The sequence below is a fragment of the Schistocerca serialis genome, chromosome 8, assembly GCF_023864345.2.
Source record: "Schistocerca serialis cubense isolate TAMUIC-IGC-003099 chromosome 8, iqSchSeri2.2, whole genome shotgun sequence".
Taxonomy (NCBI): domain Eukaryota; kingdom Metazoa; phylum Arthropoda; class Insecta; order Orthoptera; family Acrididae; genus Schistocerca; species Schistocerca serialis.
The window spans coordinates 577,413,353-577,434,830 of NC_064645.1; the positions used below are offsets into that span (position 1 = coordinate 577,413,353).

The 21,478-nt window shown below is 42.5% G+C and overlaps 1 protein-coding gene across 1 annotated transcript in view; it reads left to right on the forward strand.

The window, feature by feature from the left end:
* Positions 1 to 674: 674 nt before the first annotated feature.
* The window catches only part of LOC126416107 (phosphoenolpyruvate carboxykinase [GTP]-like), a 138,064-nt gene continuing 117,260 nt past the window's right edge, over positions 675 to 21,478 (forward strand). Inside the window, exon 1 of the mRNA XM_050083617.1 lies at positions 675 to 821. Within this exon, the coding sequence (XP_049939574.1) occupies positions 793 to 821 (29 nt within the window). The 5' untranslated portion in view covers positions 675 to 792. The remainder of the gene's footprint in view (positions 822 to 21,478) is intronic.

Genomic DNA, 21,478 nt, shown 5'->3' on the forward strand with positions numbered 1-21,478 from the left:
TAGCCATGTATGGAAGTGAAACATGGACGATAAATAGTGTAGACAAGAAGAGAATAGAAGCTTTCGAAATGTGGTGCTACAGAAGAATGCTGAAGATTAGATGGGTAGATCACATAACTAATGATGAAGTATTGAATAGAATTGGGGAGAAGAGGAGTTTGTGACACAACTTGACAAAAAGGAGGGAGCGGTTAGTAGGACATGTTCTGAGGCATCAAGGGATCGCAAATTTAGCATTGGAGGGCAGCGTGGAGGGTAAAAATCGTAGAGGGAGACCAAGAGATGGATACACTAAGCAGATTCAGAAGGATGGAGATGAAGAAGCTTGCACAGGATAGGGTAGCATGGAGTGCTGCATCAAACGAGTCTCAGGACTGAAGACCACAACAACAACAGTGCTCACTGCGAATTAGTCGACTGGCTCCAAGTTCATGTGTCGTGTTGTGAATTTACACAGGCAGGTGATATAGTGCAAAGACCACACTGACACGTGCCGTGTTGTTTTTGCGTGACGATCAGATTGGGCACCTGCGGTCACGTGCTAGGACGTCGCGAGAAACGTGACGCAGGGATCCGCCGCCCTGGACGCTCCTTATCGCGCACCAGCTGTTTGCGCCCGTGGAGCCGGACGCGAACGCCAGCTCGAGTCGCGTGACGTCACGAGGCCGAGGCTGGTAGCAGGCGCTGGCCGCCGCCAACAGCTGACACTCGCCTGGCGCTCGCCGACCAGACCGCACAGCCAGGGGGACCACTCCAGCAGACAAAGCCCGCCACACCAGCAGCTCCGCCGCCATGACCAAGTTGCTCCACCTCGCCTCTAGGTAAGCACTGCTTCGCCTACGCTCTGTGACCAGCTGTCACCGCGTGGAAATCTGCGCCGCGCCGCGCCACGCTTGCTTCGCTGTTTGATACTTTGTTACCTCATTACCAGCTAGTTCAGCGACTGAATGGATACGCGTTGAAGCTACTTTGTACGCTCACAACTGTTAATACCAACGATGCACACAACTGGTTACGTTCTGTATCATCGACCTACTTCTGCAAACATCCGGTTCCATGTAAACAACGGCCGTCACCAACAGTCGTAACCTATACATTTCAGTCTCAGGGTGGAGAACATTGCTCCTTTGTAAATGATTTGCCATCACTGTGTCGACTACCTTGTTCCCATTAATACTTCGAATTTCTTGTAGGGAAAACTTGAAGGTTTTACGGCCTACCCAAATCTCCAACTTCCTTTTTTCTTGGTGTTTTTTTACACTATGGAAAAACATAAGCAGCATTTATCATAAATTGTTTGGACGAATAATGCCAATGCTGGGGCTCGAAATGACGTTAGTTACTAAGCTGGACGTAAGTATAATAGGAGGGGGAACTCGTAAATATAACATTGTTTTGTGCGTAACATTCCAAAAAACGCCGTGTTGTGTAATATTGCCCTTAAAAAGAGTGTCGTAATTATTGAAAGCTACACAGTAATGTCCCAGCTACAGTGTTTTACTTCGCATACAAAACATGCTACAGAAAACTTGGAAGCTTGTGTGTAACGAGTAAATGTAACTTTCTATTTACCGGCAGGATTTCCGAAAACTTGCAGGTAATGTGGGCTTATTCAGTGTGCAATAGTGCACGATGTGGCTTGTAATGGTCAAACTACGATAATTATCAAACCGCTATGCCTTCGTGGTCTGGGAATTTCGACGAACAGTAGAAACAGTGCAATCGAACAAATGTTTATGAAACCCGTAGAGTAAAGGATGAATAAACAGTTCGTTCAGTCGTAATTAGTTTCAGGTCTAATGACAGACGTAGCCAGTGGCAGATATTTCCTTTACAAATTACATATTGAAGGGGATTTACTTTTATTATTTTGCATATAACTTCTTGACGCTAATCAATGTGTTACTCGCCCTTGAATTGCTTACCACCGCCTGAAGACAGGTGCAGGCTCGAAACCAGTTAGCATAAATAGCATAATATTTAGAGAACATTGCGTCTGTTTAGTGCTTTTCTTCCATAATTATTAAGTAATGAAATTTTGTAACCAAACCCGAAAAAAATAGATTTTGCAGTATCCCTTCGTGCTTTCATTAAATGTCTTGATAATTCATTTTATGTTAATCTAATTTTTCGAACACATTCATTTATGGACATAGTTGAAACGCTATCCCAAACAAGCTACACCCTATCATGGCGGTGGTTAATTCAGTCGACACAACCATAAGAGAAGTTACGGAACTAAGCTGGTATTGTTATATTGACGCGTTCACATCAAGTTTCGGTACTAACGGCCAGATTCTTGTCTATTGGCACCCGCGTCTTGCCAGTGACTAAAACCGGAGCGAAGCGAAAGCGCACAGCCAGCCTTCGAACGAAACACCTGGCAGTTGGTACTGCGGCTCCGGTTAAATATACGCTGCACACGGCTGCAATCGGTATGTGGGGGTATTACGTCTACATACTGATTGCGAAAGATAACGCCTGTCCCCTTCTGGGAACGTCACGCAGTGTCTGGCACGCGCTTCGCGCCCCCGTTCCCGCGGAACGTTTTGAGTGAGGACGGGCGACGACGCGCTGCGCTGTCATTGGTCGGCAGTGGGCACTGACCTGCGCAACGTGGCCAATGGCGGGGCGCGCTCTGGCACCCCGCAACAGTGGCGCCAGATTACGAAACCTCCCACGGGGCTAGGGGTCCCCCGGCAACCCCGCAAGTTCACCGCATTCGCCTTTTACGTAAGCTTCCCCTTCCTATCGATTTGCCGAAGTCGGATTGCGGAATGTTGTACGGCTTGTGATGAAAATAATCGTAGTTACGCGACACTAGGTGGTGTATTCAGCTGTCTCGAGCTATTTTCTTCCTGATCTCCAACATTTTGCTTTGGCAATAGTTAAAGCCTGTGCACGGATTCTTTTAGACTACCACTCACTTACCAAAGAAGTACATAAACGCAAATGTGCATGATCTCTTTAAGTGTCCCAAGGAGCATCGATGACGGCCCCACATCCTTACCGTCCGTTCCAGCAGCCTGGAGCATTTTATAAGTTGCACCTCTGGCTGGTCTAAAATTCTTCTCTCAAAGAACCACGGGTTCGCGAAAGAAACTTCGTGGGCACAGATCTCTATGTATGCGCTATCTTACACGTGAAAGGGTCAACAGAAAAGTCACACAGTCACAATAGATCTTTTAAAGGCATTCGACTGCACGGCTCGAAACATTTTATACTTGCAAAATTTCGCACTTTGTAAAAGATATTTTTTAACGGCTAGCGCCACGTAAATCGCTTAATATAGTTTCATTTATAACGCCGTATCGGCTATGCTACATCCGATGTAAAGAGAACTTGAAAACAGAAGTTCAGTGTCAGTTGTAATAATACCAATGCGTAACTGAGTCTTAGATTTTACTGTTTACATCTACGTCTACTTCGATATTCGGCAAACCATTGTGAACTGCACTACAAACAGTACTGTAAGAGACGTCAGAGCTACTTCTCGTTTCATTCACATATGCAGTGCGGAAGTTGGCTGCTTAAACGCCTGTTTGCGATCTGTAATTAGTCTACTCCTACGGGGGCGATGCGTATGGGGTTCTAATATATGCCTAGAGTCATTATTTAAAGCTGGTCCTTGAAACTTTGTAAGCAAGCTTACTCGAGTTATTTTGCGTCTAGCTTAAAGTGTCTGCCTGTTCAGTTGCATATTCATCTCTGCGACACACTACCACGGGCGAAACAAACCTGTAGTCATCCGTACTGTTCTTCTCTGTATACGCTCAGTATTCTGCGTTAGTCCTATTTGGCATGGGTCCCATACACTTGAGCAATATTCTAGGATGGGTCGCACGCGAAACTTGTAAGCAAACTCCTTTGTAAACTAACTCCATTTCCTTGGTATTCTATCGCTGAACCGTAATCTGCCATCTGCTTTACTATAAATGGAGGCTTTGTGATCGTTCCATTTCATATCCCTGTAAAGTGCTATACCCTGGTAATTGTACGAGTTAGTCAGTTCAAACTGTGACTCGTTGATATTGTAATCATGAGATAGTACGTTTTTCTTTGTGAAGTGCAAAATTTTAAATTTCTGGACGTTTAAAGCAAGTTTTCAGTCTTTGCACCACTTTGACACCTCCTCAAGGTCAAACTGAATACATGTGCAGCCTTTTTCAGACAGTATTTCATTACAAATAACTGCATCGTCTGTACAGTTCGAGCTTACTATTATTATTGACTGCAAAAGTTATTAATATAACATGAGCAGCAAGACTCCCAATACATTTTTCTGTGACACGCCTGAAGTATGTCTGTTGATGACTCTCCATCCAAGACAAAGTGCTGCGTCCTTCCTGTTGCACAGACTGATCCAGGCTACTTTAAGTTAATTTTAAATAACTTTGCTTAGATACAGACTACCTGAAGAAATAATAAAGTTTGCGGTACTGAAACACATTAAACATTGGATAACTCGAGGAACATACACAGAGATCTTACGTATGTACCTCAGTGAAGGGTACAATCAGAAGTTTAGCTTTTCTCCAAATGAAACCAACATGATTTCGAGCGAACGATGTGGTATTTCTGTTTAGAAGCGCAGGTAATTCACAGAACAATAATTTATACTCCCATAATTCCGTTTGCGAGATAATTCTTTGGTGGTCATAGACACGTACTGAAAATACATGGGTCTGTATTATTGTACCCTCTGTTTCTTTCTGAAGACGATGGCAGAGTGACTTGTCCAAAGTTCGAATATTCTAATTTGAAATGGCCGAGTAATTGTTACTATGTCTGAAAATATTGTCTTAAATCGTTCAGTTCCATAAGTATTAAGTTACAACACACTGTGGCATTTTGGACATATCACCTTTCACACTAATTTCGTTATAGCCACATAAGTCGATGTGAGTGACATATTTTGAGCACAAGAAATTAGCATAAAGTTTTGTCAAATGGTGAACAAGTACGTCTTCGTAACGATACAAAAACAAAGAACATGAGAAACAGTAGCAGCAGCGTTTTTTAATTTTTATTTATTTACGTTTTTTGTAGTTTATAATTTCTTACGAAAGAACATAGTAAAATGAAATTATAGAAGTATTAGAGCTTACTAAAAGTGAGAAATAAATCAGTGCAGTAATTAATGTTTCTGTTGTCAGTCTATTAAAAGCACTCCTACCTGAAATGATTTTCTGTCTGTTCTTAAAATTTTATTCGTATATTCTGTGTCTCAGGAGTATTCTTGAAGATCCCATAAAAGAGTGCGACTGTTTGTCTGCAGGAGCGAAAAAAGAGGCGAAAAACTTCGGAAGCTACGCTATTATTACTAAAGAAACTCCTCGCTGTATTCTGCTGCCATCTTACAAGTGTTATCAGACCTAACTGTACCCCACTGACACGAAATAAAGAGCTGTCGTCTTGTGGGCCGTTTGTATTGAGTGTAATTTCGTACCATTAGGCAAAGCAGGTGACACCCCAGCGACTCTCAGATAAGCTGAGCGTGAGTTCCTCTGTGCCTCTGTTTCTCCCAGAACCTCATAACGAATAAAATTTAATCTGCCGTTTTTTTTATAACCGATAAATAATTCTAACACCTTGGTTAAAAATATTCCGAAGTTCTTCCAAACACTTCGTTCATATTTGTCAAGTAAAGGCGAACCCCTCTCCCTTTTCTCGATGGCTCTGACAGGGGAACCTCCCCATCGCACCCTCCTCAGATTTAGTTATAAGTTGGCACAGTGGATAGGTCTTGAAAGACCGAACACAGATAAATCGAGAAAACAGGAAGAAGTTGTGTGGAACTGTGAAAAAAATAAGCAAAATATACAAACTGAGTAGTCCATGCGCAAGATATGCAACATCAAGGATAATATGAGATCAGGAGCGCCGTGGTTAGCGTGAGCAGCTGCGGAATGAGAGTTCCTTGGTTCTAGTCTTCCCTCGAGTGAAAAGTTTACTTTCTTTATTTTCGCAAAGTTATGATCTGTCCGTTCGTTCATTAAGGTCTCTGTTCACTGTAATAAGTTTAGTGTCTGTGTTTTGCGACCGCACCGCTAAACCGTGCGATTAGTACACGAAAGGACGTGCCTCTCCAATGGGAACCAAAAACATTTGGTCGCAGGGTCATAGGTCAACCGATTCCTCCTCAGGAAAACACGTCCGATATATTCTATACGACACTGGTGACGGCATGTGCGTCACATGACAGGAATATGTTGTCGACCCACAAAACTTGTACACTTGGCGAATGGGTAAAAAGATTCTTCTACCTTGCCCGATTTAGGTTTTCTTGTGGATGTAATAGTCACTCCCAAAAAAGTGATGAAAACATAAGAGTTTGTCACATAAACGGCAACAAATGAATGCAACAGTTTCACAATCGCACTGTTTTCCCTGTGCTCTGTCAAAACATATGTTTTTAATGTTTTCAAATTCTTCCGTTTGTAGACCGTCAAATCCTGCATATGTCCAAGCAAATCTGAACATGTCCTGGAATTTTGGAGAGCGAAGCTGATTAATTGTGAGTGCCTGAACTTTGATAATTGTCTGAAAATAAAAAATTAAACTTTTCACTCGCGGGAAGACTTGAACCAAGGCCAAGGACCTCTCTACCGTAGCTGCTCAAGCTAACCACGGGACCACGGCGCTCCTGGGCTTATTTTATCCTTGATGTTGCGTATCTTGCGCATAGACTACTCAGTGTGTATATTTTGCTTATTTTTTTCATAGTTCCACACAACTTCTTCCTGTTTTCTCGATTGATCTGTGTTCGGTTTTTTCAAGGCCTATCCACTGTGCCAACTTACAACTAAATCTGAGGGGGGTGCGATGGGGAGGTTCCCTTGTGAGTAACTTCTGCTGCTCAGTGTTTCGTTAAACTCAACGAATGTATCATTTATTTGCTAAAATAAATAAGATATTTCGTATTCTGGTCCCATCACCGGACAACTTCAAAGGGTGAATTTAATTTTCTTTATGAATTACAAAGAAAACACGCGACGCTTGTGTAATATTCTATTGTAGGATATTACACCACTGTCGGGTGTTTTTTCATTCACAAAGATTAAAATATTCTACCAAGAAAAGGCGGAACAGGTAGTTAATGCTACCAGTTTGCAAAAGTAACACTTGTTAGTACAGAAAATCAGCATTAACTGTACTAACAAGAGTTTGTGCAATTTGGTTAGCATCTAAGACTGATAATTTTCTTGTATAAATATTCACTACTCACATACAAGAATACTATCATGTTTTGGACACTGCAGAATGCCATTAACGGCCGGCCGGAGTGGCCGTCGGTTCTAGGCGCTACAGTCTGGAACCGCGCGACCGCTACGGTCGCAGGTTCGAATCCTGCCTCGGGCATGGATGTGTGTGATGTCCTTAGGTTAGTTAGGTTTAAGTAGTTCTAAGTTCTAGGGGACTGATGACCTCAGCTGTTAAGTCTCATAGTGCTCAGAACCATTTGAACCATTTTTTTTGCCTTTAACGATGGAGAGAAATAATAATGCATGAATACAAAATAAATTTGTTGACCTACGACAGATGTGATAGCAAAAAAAGATCTATTTTTTACTGTTCTTGAACAATGCTTTCTCAACAGCACTGGCAGCGATTCTTTACTTTCTCGCGAAATGAAACGTACGAAAATCAACTTCTCTTGCAGGGGCAAATGTAGTTCGGTGTGACCAGTCTTTTAGAGAGTATTTGCTTCTTTCGTCTAGCGATAAACGTCCAAGATGTTGTACTGAGGCAGAGTAGGCAACTAATTTTTAATAGAGGTTCCGTGGAACGTGCTGGACATAATCTGGTTTGATAACAAATTTATCAGTTCTGAACTTCTCTGAGAGAAGACGTTGAATACGTATATTACAATAAAATACAGGAAGTTAGCTACATTTATGAAAGAGAAAGTAATCATCCACCATACAGTTAAATGCAGACATTTCCCTCTAGAAGGTTAAACAACGTAGCTTGTCGATGTGCTGGTGAACTCACGCGTCATGTCGACTGAAGAATACTGTCGAACAGTGAGCTACATTGTGAAGATATCGTTGATTTCAGCTGTATTTGGTGTGACTCGCACACACAGAGATGACATTTCCCACGCATCGGAGGTCTGTGGACACAGGATAACGAACTTGTATTGTACAAAATCGTTTATCTGTGTTCAGCTACGTAGTTCCAATCTTAAATGTTTCCAGAAGCATGACCTCTGTCATTGAACTGAATACCTCTAGCAACTAACATCTGTTAAATGATAGCATAGCACATGGAAGGCATTCTGAATTTGGAATTGTAGCTTTTACACCGAAAAAAAATTGATAAGCCTTATAAAGTTGTTTAGTAATATGACCGTACAAATTATTCAGTGTGATTTATTGTAGAGGCTCAGTGACGTTACTTTCGTGTGCCAGCTGACTTATTGCTTCTTGTTCTTATAGCCCATGTTCCGATGATAAACAGCAAGTTGTTACGACAGCAATACTATCAAAAACTTATACTTGAGGGTCAGATAAGGCAGATACAAGATAACGTAAATATTTTTGATTCAGATCATAATAATTATCATAATGTCAGTTTGTTCATCATTATCTTAAATGGAACTTCTTGAGTACAAGGATCACAGGTCACCTCAACAGTTCGGTACAGAAGTACACCAAGAAAAAGGGGCAACATACAGGGCAACATGTGTGTGAGGCATTGTTAACATGTCGTGAATGAACTCTTTTCAGTAGTACCAGTACCAGATTCCCAAAGAATTCTCGACGCGTTGATTTACATTTGATTATATTGCAACCCTACGTGCGCAGTGGTTGAGTTTTGACAAAAAAGATGGGCACGAATAGGACCTTCTCGGAGAGTATTCAGCTAGAGGCAGAACCTGACGCAAATGGTTGTACAGGAACTGGAACTAGGATCGTCTAAGTTTCTGGAAGGAGGGTGGGAAAAAGGAGGCAATAAACGTAATGATCATACGAGTGCAGGGTGTAGACTTGGTTGACTTAGAAAGTGTGCGTGTGCCCGTGAGGCGTGCTTGGATAGCGTAATGGATAGGAGACCGCCTGCGATAAGTGGCAATTCTGGGTTCGAGTCTCGGTCTCGTACACATTTCCACTGTCGTCATTCTATTATATAGCTGATGGTTGTCCCTATTCACAACTGCAAATACCTTTCATCTAGTTTACACATCAGTCTTTATTATTCTAATGTACAAGAGGGCCAGTCGATTAAAAACGGGACAGAAGGAGAAAATGTAAGTAAACTATTTTTTCTTTAAAAAGTATTCGCATTATATATATATATATATATATATATATATATTCTCCCTCTGTTAGATGAGGCGGTTAATACCTCCATGGAAAAATGTTTGCGGTTACGTACAGAAATAGTTCAAATGGCTCTGAGCACTATGAGACTTAACATCTGAGGCCATCAGTCCCCTAGAACTTAGAACTACTTAAACCTGACTAACCTAAGGATATCACACACATTCATGCCCGAGGCAGGATTCGAACCTGCGACCGTAGCAGTCGCGCGGTTACGGACTGAAGCGCCTTGAACCGCTCGGTCACAGCGGCCGGCTACGTACAGAACCTTGCTTGTACCCGGACATGCATATCTTCGTCCGAAGTAAATCGGGATCCACCAAGCTCTTTCTTCAGGGCTCCAAAAATATCAGGACTGCATTGAGGATGTGTAAGGGCTTCCCAGCAGAATTTCTGCATGTTGCCAAGGTTGTTTAGCATACGCTACTGAAGTCTCGCAGGAACGCCCTTACGCATCGTGGATGCAGTCCCTATCCCTCCTTATGCGATTTTAATAATTTTGGAGCCCTGAAGGAGCACGTTAGTGGCCGTAGATTTACTTCGGACGAAGAGGTACACCGAGCGAGGTGGTGCAGTGGTTACCACACTGGACTCGCATTCGGGAGGTCGACGGTTCAAACCAGCGTCCGGCCATTCTGATTTAGGTTTTCCGTGATTTCCCTAAATCGTTTCAGGCAAGTGCCGGGATGGTTCCTTTGAAAGGGTACGGCCGACTTCCCCAACTTTCCGTAATCCGATTGGACTGATGACCTCGCTGTTTGTTCCCCTCCTCCGAATCAATCAACCAACCAACGAAGAGCTGCACTCCAGGGTACAACCAAAGTTCCTTAGGCAACCGCCAACTTTTTCCGTGGAGGCATTGACCGTCTTTTCATGCATTGGGATACATGTATTAACGGTTATGACGATTACTTTTAAATAATAAACAGTCTACTTATTTTGTTTCGTCAATTGACTGACCCTTATATTTATGTGTCACGAAGTTTGCAGTCATTATGTAAGCGTTCGAATCTTGCAAACACTCTTCAAATAACAGAACATGACGGGCTGTCACTCTATATTATCTACCAAGACGTCGATGAGACACTTCAGGAAATGAAATGAGACCCACAGTAAAATGGGTGTCGAAACAAGTCTGCGTAAAAGAAAATTCGTTTTCAGGAAATATTATTAAGTAAAAAAAGTAACGCCACAACATTATCATTGAAAGAAACTAATACATATATATTTTAAATAATGCCTGGTGAGGTTTATAGGTTGAAATGCAGTCACAAATAAAATTTAGCGATCTAGCAGCAAAACGTGACGAATCCCGATTGCTGAAAAGGACATTACTGTTTAGCGAAGCACCTATGTCCGAAAATCAGAAATTGAGGCTGCAGACAGCAGCGAGATACTTTCAAGCCAGCAGTTCACACCAGCCGGCGGCCGTCCGTCCATCTACAGCAAAATCTATACTCTGGAGACCAGTACGAAGTGCATGGCAAAGGATAATGTTCACTGTAACGACGCGTATTATCGCGAATGACTGATAATGCCTACGTGCGCAGTGTAATCACTCTAGTCGTGTCTTTGCGGACACTATGGGAGTGATATTCGCTGGGTCTAGTATATTCCTAGATTCCACACTTAATACTGCTTCGTGAAATTCTGTGAGTAGTCTTTCGCTGAACAGTTGGCTCCTGTGTTCGAACGTCTGCCAACTCTGGTTTCTTCAGTATCTCCGTTACGCTCTCCCATGCGTCAAACACCCGATCATGCGTGCTGTCCCTCTTTACACACATGCAGTATCCCCTGTTAGTCCTATCTGGTACGGGTCCCACGTACTTGAGCAATATTCTAGGATGGATAGCACATGTGATTTGTAAACAATTTCTTTGTAAACTGATTGCATTTTCCGCAGTATCCTGCCACCTACTTTAACTACGACAGAGGCTGTCGTCTTTCCATGTCATATTCCTAAAAATCGTTACACCCAAGTGTTTGAGCACATAACAGATAAATGCTTCGTCTGCGAAAAAGTATGGGCTTGCTGTTAACGCCGGGTGTTTGAAAAAGAATATCGGGGTTGTAAGGCTTTGTAGCATTAATTACATTCATCTTATTTTTTTATAAAAAATATATCAAATGAAAGAACAACTTAATCTTTCTTACAAGTGTTCAGTGTGAACACTATTCGTCACACGGCACACATCAAGTCGATAGGCGAGTTCTTCCCAAACCTTGATCAGTGTGTCTGGAATACCTGTTAAAACCGCTCCAGTCCTGTTTCTCAAATCGGTTAGATCAGCTAGTAGCGGACGCACATACACATGCTTTATGAACCCCCAAAGGTAAAAATCGTATGGCGTCAGATAGGGTGAACGTGGAGGCCACCCAACCCCATGCAGCCAAACCAGTGGTCGGGTATAACGCCATTTAACCAGTCGCGTATTGAGTTAAGCCGAAAGAGGCGCAGCACCGTCTAGGTGCTAAATGAAGTTTTGTGGTTCAAACCCTTTCAATTCAGGAAACAGCCATCGTGCTAGCGCATTAAGACAAGAAACACCAATTACACTTGCTTCACCGGAAAAGAATGGCTCATAAACTTTCCGCCGAGATATGACACGAAAAACATTCAATTTAGCGGGAAATTGTTGCAGCTGTCCCAAATCGTGGGGATTTGCTGATCCTCCAGATTCGCGCATTATGTGTGTTCACATTTCTACTGGGGCGAAATGTCGATCCATCACCAGAGACGACACAGTCCAGAAAATCTTAGTCACGAAGCAATATTTCATTTGCAAAGTTGGCACGTAAACCATAGCCTGTCGGCTTTAGAGCTCGTGACAGGTTTGCTAACAAAACTCTTGGATTTGCTCTTTCATTTGATGTATTATTTATGATTAGGAAATGAGACACATGAAGAAGTAGATGAGTTTTGCTGTTTGAGCAGTAAAAGAACTGATGACGGCCGAAGTAGAATGATATAAATGTAGACTGGAAATGGCAAGAAAAGCATTTCTAAAGAAGAGAAACTTGTTAACATCGAATGTAGTTTTAAGTGTTAGGAAGTCTTTTCTCAAGGTATTTGTCTGGAGTGTAGCCATTTATGGAAGTGAAACATGGACGATAAACAGTTAAATCAAAAAGAGAATAGATGCTTTCGATATGCGGTGCTACGGAATGATGCTCAAGATTAATTGGGTCTGTCAAGTAACTAATGAGGAGGTACGAACAGATTTGGGAGACACTCGATCAAAAGAAGGGATCGGATGATAGGACACATTCTGAAACATCAAGGGATCACCAATTTAGTATTGGAGGGAAGTGTGTTTTGTGAATGTGTGTGTGTTGAATGCAGAAAACTGAGAATGTTGGTAACACTCAGAAAAACAAATGAAACTCTGTATTAAAAAGATGGCTGTTACAGTGATGTGTAACGTAAACAGCGAAAAGAAAGTGAACTGTAAGATGTCCACCTGGTTGCCAGATGAGAAAAAACAGTTTGCTTAGATGCAATGAATTAGAAGTTACCTGTAAGTACCTTTCCATTAAAAAAAAGTTAAGGAACTGTTTTTAAATCTATAACCTAGATATGAAATCATAACGTATGTGTAAAAATGGACAAATAATGTAATATTTCAGGACACCCACTGAAGATGCCATGTAAAAGAAGGCGAAACGTGTCTGGGTGCATAAATAAAAATAATTTCGTTGTGCAGTATGCAAAAAAGCATTTTCTTTGAAACAACTGCAATTCCTATGAAATGATATTTCAAGCCAAAGATTTCAGAATGAAGTATTTATTCAAAAACACAGAGTACAATTTCGTGTGATTTTCACACATATATTCCTTTCACCTTTCAATATATACACCATATTCATCCTTGCTGTCCTTTACAATCATCTAACAGACACAATCACAAGTAAACACAACCACACTGAACACGTCCATCACTTTGCACACTTCAACTAAGAATATATCAGACGGCGTAGAGGCAGAGACTGTGCCACAACAAGATCAAAGATTGTTTAACAGTAACATAACTTGCTTTCTCTCTGACGTGCGCATCGATGATATGCAATACAAAGACTTAAAACCCTGATATTCATTTTTAAACACCCAGCGTTATCTGCCAAATCATTAATATAACATGAGCAGCAAGTAACACACTTGCAAAAGGTACGCCTAAAGTTACTTCTACATGTGTCGATGACTCTCCACCCAAAAAACATGCTGTGTCTTGCTTAGCGACCTAGTGGTACGACAGTGGGTACCAATTTCTTTGCACTGGTGGAACAGTCCCGTCGCTTGACCAACGCCTTAAGTCGCCGGAGAGAAATCTGGCAGTGGACAACCTGTGTATGATCGCGGTTCAAGGTCGCCTAACGGTACTGGCGTAGCAACAACAGTGAACAGTCCGGTCCAGGCGTGGCAGCGATTCGCCACACAGCTGTGGGCCGCGACGCCGCCTCGCAACTTCTACTGGACCGTTACGGCAGTACAACACACACAATATTTATAGAGAGCCTATAACGGTTGAAAATTATGGGAGGTTGCACGGGACACCACAACAAACATTTTTCTCGAATGTCATAATTACCTGTGAGCATTTTTTTTAATTTTGTTTATCCGGTAGAGAGCATAGTCGTTCTAAGCACTCGTGGAATTGCGCGTAACATCAGACAAATGTAAGAAACGTGCTTCATGAGCAAGAATTAATCCATTACACCTACAGCGTATGCACAACCTGGAACCAGACGATTATCCACTCAGAGCAGTTTTCCCAGTGGTACCTGGAGCAGCTTCAGAAGAATCCTGCACTTCCGTCCTCTATGCTGTTTACAGATGAAGCAACGTTCAGGTGTAATGGGGTCTTCAGTAATTCGCATGTTTTGACCGAGATTAATCAACATGCTACATTTAGTCGCGCTCAAAAGTGTGGTTCTAAGTGAGCTCGTGGACAGGTGTTTTTGGTGACGGTCTAATTGGGCCATATCTCCTACATAGGCCATTAAATGGCATGCATTATTGCAATTTCCTCGCTTGATCATTGCCATTCGCTACAAGAGTGCGCTTGTGGATACAGCAAGACGAAACACTGGTACATTTCACTCGTCCTGTGCATCAATTCTTCGTCCGACAGTTTCCACAATAGTGAATTGGGAGTGGTGGTCCTGTACCACGGCCTACTCGATCCCTTGGTTTGACTCCTCTGCACTTTTTTGTAAAATGAGAGAGATGCAACCTTGTTTACAAAACCCCTGTTGAATCAGAAGAGCCGGCCGCGGTGGTCTCGCGGTTCTAGGCGCGCAGTCCGGAACCGCGCGACTGCTACGGTCGCAGGTTCGAATCCTGCCTCGGGCATGGATATGTGTGATGTCCTTAGGTTAGTTAGGTTTAAGTAGTTCTAAGTTCTAGGGGACTGATGACCACAGCTGTTAAGTCCCATAGTGCTCAGAGCCATTTTTTTGAATCAGAAGAGCATCTGATTGCCGGAGCAGCAGCAGTAGCAGAGACAAAAAACGGATCAGAAAACGTGTTCTCATCGTATCACGCAATCTCCCACAGTTTGTTAGCTTAATTAAATGTCATCCAGAGATAAATCTCTCTACCGGTTTAAAAAATCCTCACTGGAAAATGCGACATTAGCGAAAAATATTTATTTCGGTGTCCCGTGCAACCTCCTACAGTTTGTCGGCTTAAATAATTTTCACCTTCTATATTTGCTCACTCCATTAAGATATGTGCTCGATCGGCATTGCCAGCTTTCCCTCGATACTTTCTTATTAGATAGCAGTCGAGTTCACCATCTCGTCTGCTTTTGTATACGAAAGCAGATGTGACACGTCGAATTGAACGGCACACCAAATAAAATTCAGCACAGGGACGACAACATAGAATGGCGAAAACATTGCGGTCTACACTGCGTTCTATGCTCGGCCAAGGTTGGTAGTGGCCTGAACAATTGAATATCGGTCCAAAATGGTACACTGTCTTTAAGGGGGGGGGGGGGAGAGGAGGAGGTTAGGATTTAACTTCCCGCTGACAATGAGATCATTAGAGACGACCAACAAGGTCGGATTAGGGAAGGATGACGCAGGAAATCGGCCGCTCTGTTGTCAAACGAACAGTCCCGACAGTTGCCTGGAATGATGTACGAATATCACGGAAGAACTTAACCTGGATGGCCGGATGGGGATTTGAACAGTCGTCCTTCCGAAACGGAGTCCATTGTTGTTAACCACTGCACCACTTCGCTCGGACACTGTCTCGAGACTTTTGCCGATTCTGCTACTCTGCGATGGTCACATTTCTCTCTCACTGCTTTCGGTATATACAATTAGGTAGCATTGCGAGGTGAAATAACCACCTATCGGCTAAAACAATAGTTGGATCTCCATCCAAGAAAACATTGTCTTCTCTACCGACCTAGTGGTTTGCCAATATGTACTACATTTCTTCGCGTAGGTAGAACAGTCCCGCCGCTTGACCAACGCCTTGTCGCTGGTGGAAAGAGAACTGCCACACACGTACAATGTGTCATACCTAAAAGTCATTTTATGTGCTCGGGCGGGCCCAAATTTATTCATTTAGGAGACCTGTTGATAGTGAGTTGAAGACTAGGAGAAATTCCAAAAGCAGATTAAAGCAAACGCCATTCCCATTTGGCTATGTATTTAAAGTTGACAGTAAACGAAGCAGTTTGTTGTTAAGCAGTGTACATGTTCGATGACCGCCACAATTATGAAAAATCAGTCGCGTTATTCAATGTTAGGGAAACAATTTAGATTAATTTGTTTCATTTCAAAGGAATTAATGCGATTTCTTTCTTCTGCTTTGACATTCATCGTTCAAGCTAGTATCAACTAAATTCTGAAAAACCTGTTTCAGCAGACTGAGTCTGCGTGTCTCATTGCGGCTTCAATAACGCGTTGTACTGGGGAAATCCAGGTACAGTTTTCCTGTACTTCTATTACGAATCACTAAAACATAAAAATCCGAATCATTAAAACATAAAAATCTTGATGGGTACAGAGCCAAAGGCAACAAAAATATATAGTTAAGAGCCACACATTTAATCATGCTTATGTAAAACTATCTTATCGACGTTAAATTGCATTTCATTGTTTTGATGTGAGACATGTAATGGTGAGGCGAAGCGTACCATATTTCCATTCACAATTAATATACGAAGTAATCGGTACGTGAAGCACTGTAACAATCTAAAGCTGACAGAAACTGACAGAAACACTCGACGGGTAGAAACATCGCATCCGGAGCTCTCAGCCGATCAGGGGCGATATCACCGCTGACAACACTGTCTATATAGGCTGTCTAACACACGATAATGCCGCTGGGAAAGCACAATGTGCTATCGTTTGCCTGCTGCTGTCTTTTCATAGCGGACTGTCTGCATCCCTTCACGCGTGATGTCTTCCACGACATTGGTGCATCTGTCATCAGTGCAATTTGCCTCGTGATAATCCTACCAAATGTGTATTATCGGAATGAATGTCATGGATACTAGGAAGCAGACCGATGTAAGTACCTTAAGACATAACTATCCGCTATTTCCGACACGACCAAGGCCCTAGCGTCTAGGGGCAAATTGTCTAGAAAATAACTTGACAAGCCAGCAGTAGCTAGGAAACTAGTTAATGGTACAATAATACTCATGGTACGGAAAAATAGTGTTTGCATGTTATCCGTACATAAACCGCCAAGATACATTTAGCTCTTTGAAACAAACTGCCATGCGCTTATCGTGTGACGTATCTAAAGGTAATTTAGTTTCCTAGAACAAATATGCTCGGGCTGACCCGATTTTCTTGGTTTAGTAGACCTGTAGGCACAGGTTTGAAGACAAGGAGCCAATGAAAGTTTCACATAAGTTTCCGGAAATGCCGAAGAATCGTATTTTGCAGAAGTTGATTGCATCATGCATGGTAGTAGGACCACAGTAATGAATACAGGAAAATCGTTTGTAGGGAGAAATTACCAACCTCCTGTTGTGTACTCTCTCCATAACGGAGCATATTAAATTGAATGTTCATATAGTCGTGTTATTATCTAATGGTGATAATTCATTTCAAAGTATTGTTGTACATTTATGTGCACTTGAAGATTTCTCTGATCTTTTGTTGTATATTTGTGTTGCCCAAAAGGGATCTCCACATTATGAAGCTATTTGCAATGTAACTACTCCATAAGAACTTTATCGCGGTCGTTCTGACAGTGATATTGTAACTTTCCCTTTCCGAAGCCCCCATGCAAACATGTAACATAAAGTATGACGCTGATGATTTCCGGCGTGCTTTCCGCTTTCAGCAACACATTCACACAATTTTGCTTCTAAAGTATTGTATGTGATCGAATTTGTGGGATTATTCACTCGCAATCTTATCGCTTAAATACTGACGCAAGACCTTTGGAATTCCTTCGAATAGCAACAATTTCGCCACTGCTTTTGTTTTTGTTGTCAGCGTACCACTTGGCCTGATGCAATGTTCTGTTAGACAACTCCGAAGATACCTTGCAAGCTTTTTTTCCCGACATTTTATTTCTGTACTACAATCTTTACTTACAACATTTGTTAACACCGCCTATCCATCCACAACGCTAAGAGCTTAAACAAGTTTACAGTAGTAATCAACCCAACTAGTCCAATTTGACAATGATTTGGGCACCAATCTGACGGAATCATCCTACTCTCGTAATATTAGTAAAGTTTTACGGGCGTTTCTGTTTGCTGAAATCTTGCCAAGTTGTTAGGATTTAAGGTCTTGTCGGTATATGAAGTCTTTGGATGTTTCTGTCCGCCTCTTAATCTCCAAAGAATCATAGCCAGAGGCCGCAGCTGTCGTTCAGGCTGCCCTTGTTTACGTGGCCTTGTGAGCCATTATGGTCGGTCAAAGAACCCTGCTGTTGTTACCGTCGACATTCTCACACTTCTCCTTAACTCTGCGTCAACCACTAATCTCTACCAGTAGCAAGGTGCGAGACCTCTGGGGGTGCACAGCCCCCGAATTGAATTTCTCTGACATTGAAGTAGTTGACACTATTCATTAGCATGATGCCTGTGACGTATGATGTGCCTAAGCTACTGATGATGAAAACTATTGAGAGGGTAGATAACAGCGGCCGGTCCATGGGCTGCCCTGGAAATACCCTAACATGGCCTCCCAAACTCGTCGCTGCAATGTATTACTCATCATCAACAACAGTGTCGTTCTTACTACCCACATTGCATTGTTGGGGAGGGGGGATTTAGATATCGAGAAATGGATTTAGACGTCGATAAATGCTCGCTGTCCCCACTCCTTCACATGTACTGGGAAATTCAGGTGATTCCCTGACTGCGATTCCAAATGAATCCGAAGTCCATAGCTTGACACGCCTCAGGTTGGTTGGTTAATGTGGGGAAAGGGACCAAACAGCGAGGAGGAGGAAAGAACGGGGAAGGAAATCGGCCGTGCCCTTTCAAAGGAACCATCCCGGCATTTGCCTGAAGTGATTTAGGGAAATCACGGAAAACCTAAATCAGGATGGCCGGACGCGGGTTTAAACCGTCGCCCTCCCCAATGCCGCGTCTGAGGGACCTCTCATATGACGACTAGGTATTTATACCGTAGAGCAAAACTGAGACATGGGATTCGTTTCTGATGTTACTGTCTTTACCTCTCAGCTCCTTGGCTGAGACTCAAATATTGCCACAGAACATCAGTACATCGGATATAATGTGCTTTTTTGTGATTGGTGAGTTACAAATTTTGGAAGAACTGACAATGGACGGGAGGGGGGGGGGGGTTAAGTGGGAAGGGGAAATCCATTTCCAGTATTTGGTTCTACAAACTGAGAGGATTGTAGCTTTGTGGTGCGCACAATATACGCCACACGCTGATATGGAGGCCTAGTTCGTGTATCTGTTACAGCATTAGGTCGAGGACTTGCTCGACATTTATAGTAGTGTACCTCGCATTGTTATAAGAACATAGAGCTATGCAGCTTGTTTGCTGTAATGAGAACGGAAGTCCGTCAGTTACGTGAGGTATTTTTATTTATTTATTGTCTTAATTGGACCCCCCCTGACAATGTGGAGAGATGTGGGAGGAGACCCACCCTCCTCATCACGTGAAGTTTACCCTATAATTTTTAAATAATTAAATTTATTAGATATGTTCATGTTTTTGCTTCATACCACTAAAAATACCTATTACGTTGCTGTGAAACAATTTTGTAATACAAAATGTTATCCATTATAATAATAGATATTCTCTGAACATTCTCTGCCATTTGGGAGCTTTTAAGAGAATTAATTCAATTGAAACTCGTTAAAGTGCTTCTTAAATGTAGTTATCGTATTCGCCTCTAATTTCACAGAAGAAACGTAGAACCTAGATTCAGAAAATGTACTGAACGGTGTAGTCGGAGAGATGGACTAAAAGGCTTCGTGAAAATACTATTGACCGTTTTCACGAAAAAAACGGACCATTTGTTCATACTTCATGTACATCAAATGTCACTGAACCTTTACTTTGCAACATTCCTTTGAACCGTACGATTACTGAGCTTTTCAGTCTTTTGATTTATGTGATCATTAAGAAAATTCTACTCGGCTAACTTCAGCTTCCTTCCACAAACGATCAACTTCTTGGCGGCGCATTAGTTTAGATTCGTCGCCATGTCTCTTAACATACGCATTGTAATAGTTTTGATGCAAATTCGTTTTGAACACAATAACATCGGCTTTATATCCTTTGCAGAATATCACGACTCACTCACTCACTCACTCACTCACTCACTCGCTCACTCACTCACTCACTCGCTCACTCACTCACTCACTCGCTCACTCACTGACACAGTGATTCCGACTGATGCGGCAGAAAATTACTCGACTGAAATCTGATAGATCTACATCTTGCGCGACACTTTTTTCAAATCGGGGAATCCTGGGAACGCATTCAGTTTAGAGAGGCCACAAAGACTGGTGGGCACTTTAAGACTTTCTGTGCTCGGGATTAATGCTATAAAACAAAATATTATCCGTTATAATTACGTGTGTTCACTGGATTAAAGGCTGACGTGAAATTTTCACCGCCCATGCTTTCCCCCTTCCCCGCCCCTCTTCCAGTTTCCCCTTAAATGAGAATTCGTTAGATTTTGCCAGACCCTTCACCTAAATTTTGGTGTCATGTAATTAAAGGATACCACCTAAGCAGTTACAGTGCTGGAAGCGGAACAGCGAATTCTCCAGCAGAAAATCACGCACACATGAAAATGTAAAATAAATACAAACTACCACAGAAAATGCTTCAAATAAACTGAGGCCATATTCTATTAATCTGTCGCTGCTGGAACGAATTTTGCAGACTAATATGCTCTTTACCATAAAAGTCGTTCTAGACTGGTAGTTAAATGAAGTTATTTATAATCTCTATGTCGGTATTTAATACTAGTAACAGTTCTTTTGTTGAAAGAACGTTAGCTGCCACTGTCGATGCTGCCTGTTTGACGAAGTATACTCCCCCCCCCCCCCCCCCCCCCACACACACACACTATAGTGATGAAAAATTGGTAGACACCAAGCTATATCCATCTACGAGTAGCTAGAGCGAATACAAGCGATAAATAGCGTGTGCATTACTTGCAGCTATCTTCGCGTGCTCTGCAGTTGTTGGGTTAACCGTTTTCGCTGGCTCATTACCTCTGTACTGATGTAAGAACATTTCTTTCTTACGGTATTGCGCAACTATCCGTAAACAGCGCAGTTGCCGGAGGCGCTGACAGCCCGTCTGAGTTTTTGTTTACGGAAGCGTTCCAGTAAACGTCTGGAGTGACGCGGCAGACCGGCTCATTCCCATTGTCAGCGGCAGCGGCACCTTGAACTCTTACACACCGTTTGCCACACAACTAGACGAGGGCGACGTAGCCTGCGGAAGATAGTTTCCGTGTCGCGTGTCAGAACTTTCTTGACAATCTGCTTCGGTGCACCTGCCGCTGTAGAGTGAGACATTTCGTTCTGAATCCACACTTTCACTATAACTATGCCGGCCGGCCGTGGTGGCAGAGCAGTTCTAGGCGCTTCAGTCTGGAACAGCGCGACCGCTACGGTCGCAGGTTCGAATCCTGCCTCGGGCACGGATGTGTGTGATGTCCTTAGTTTAGT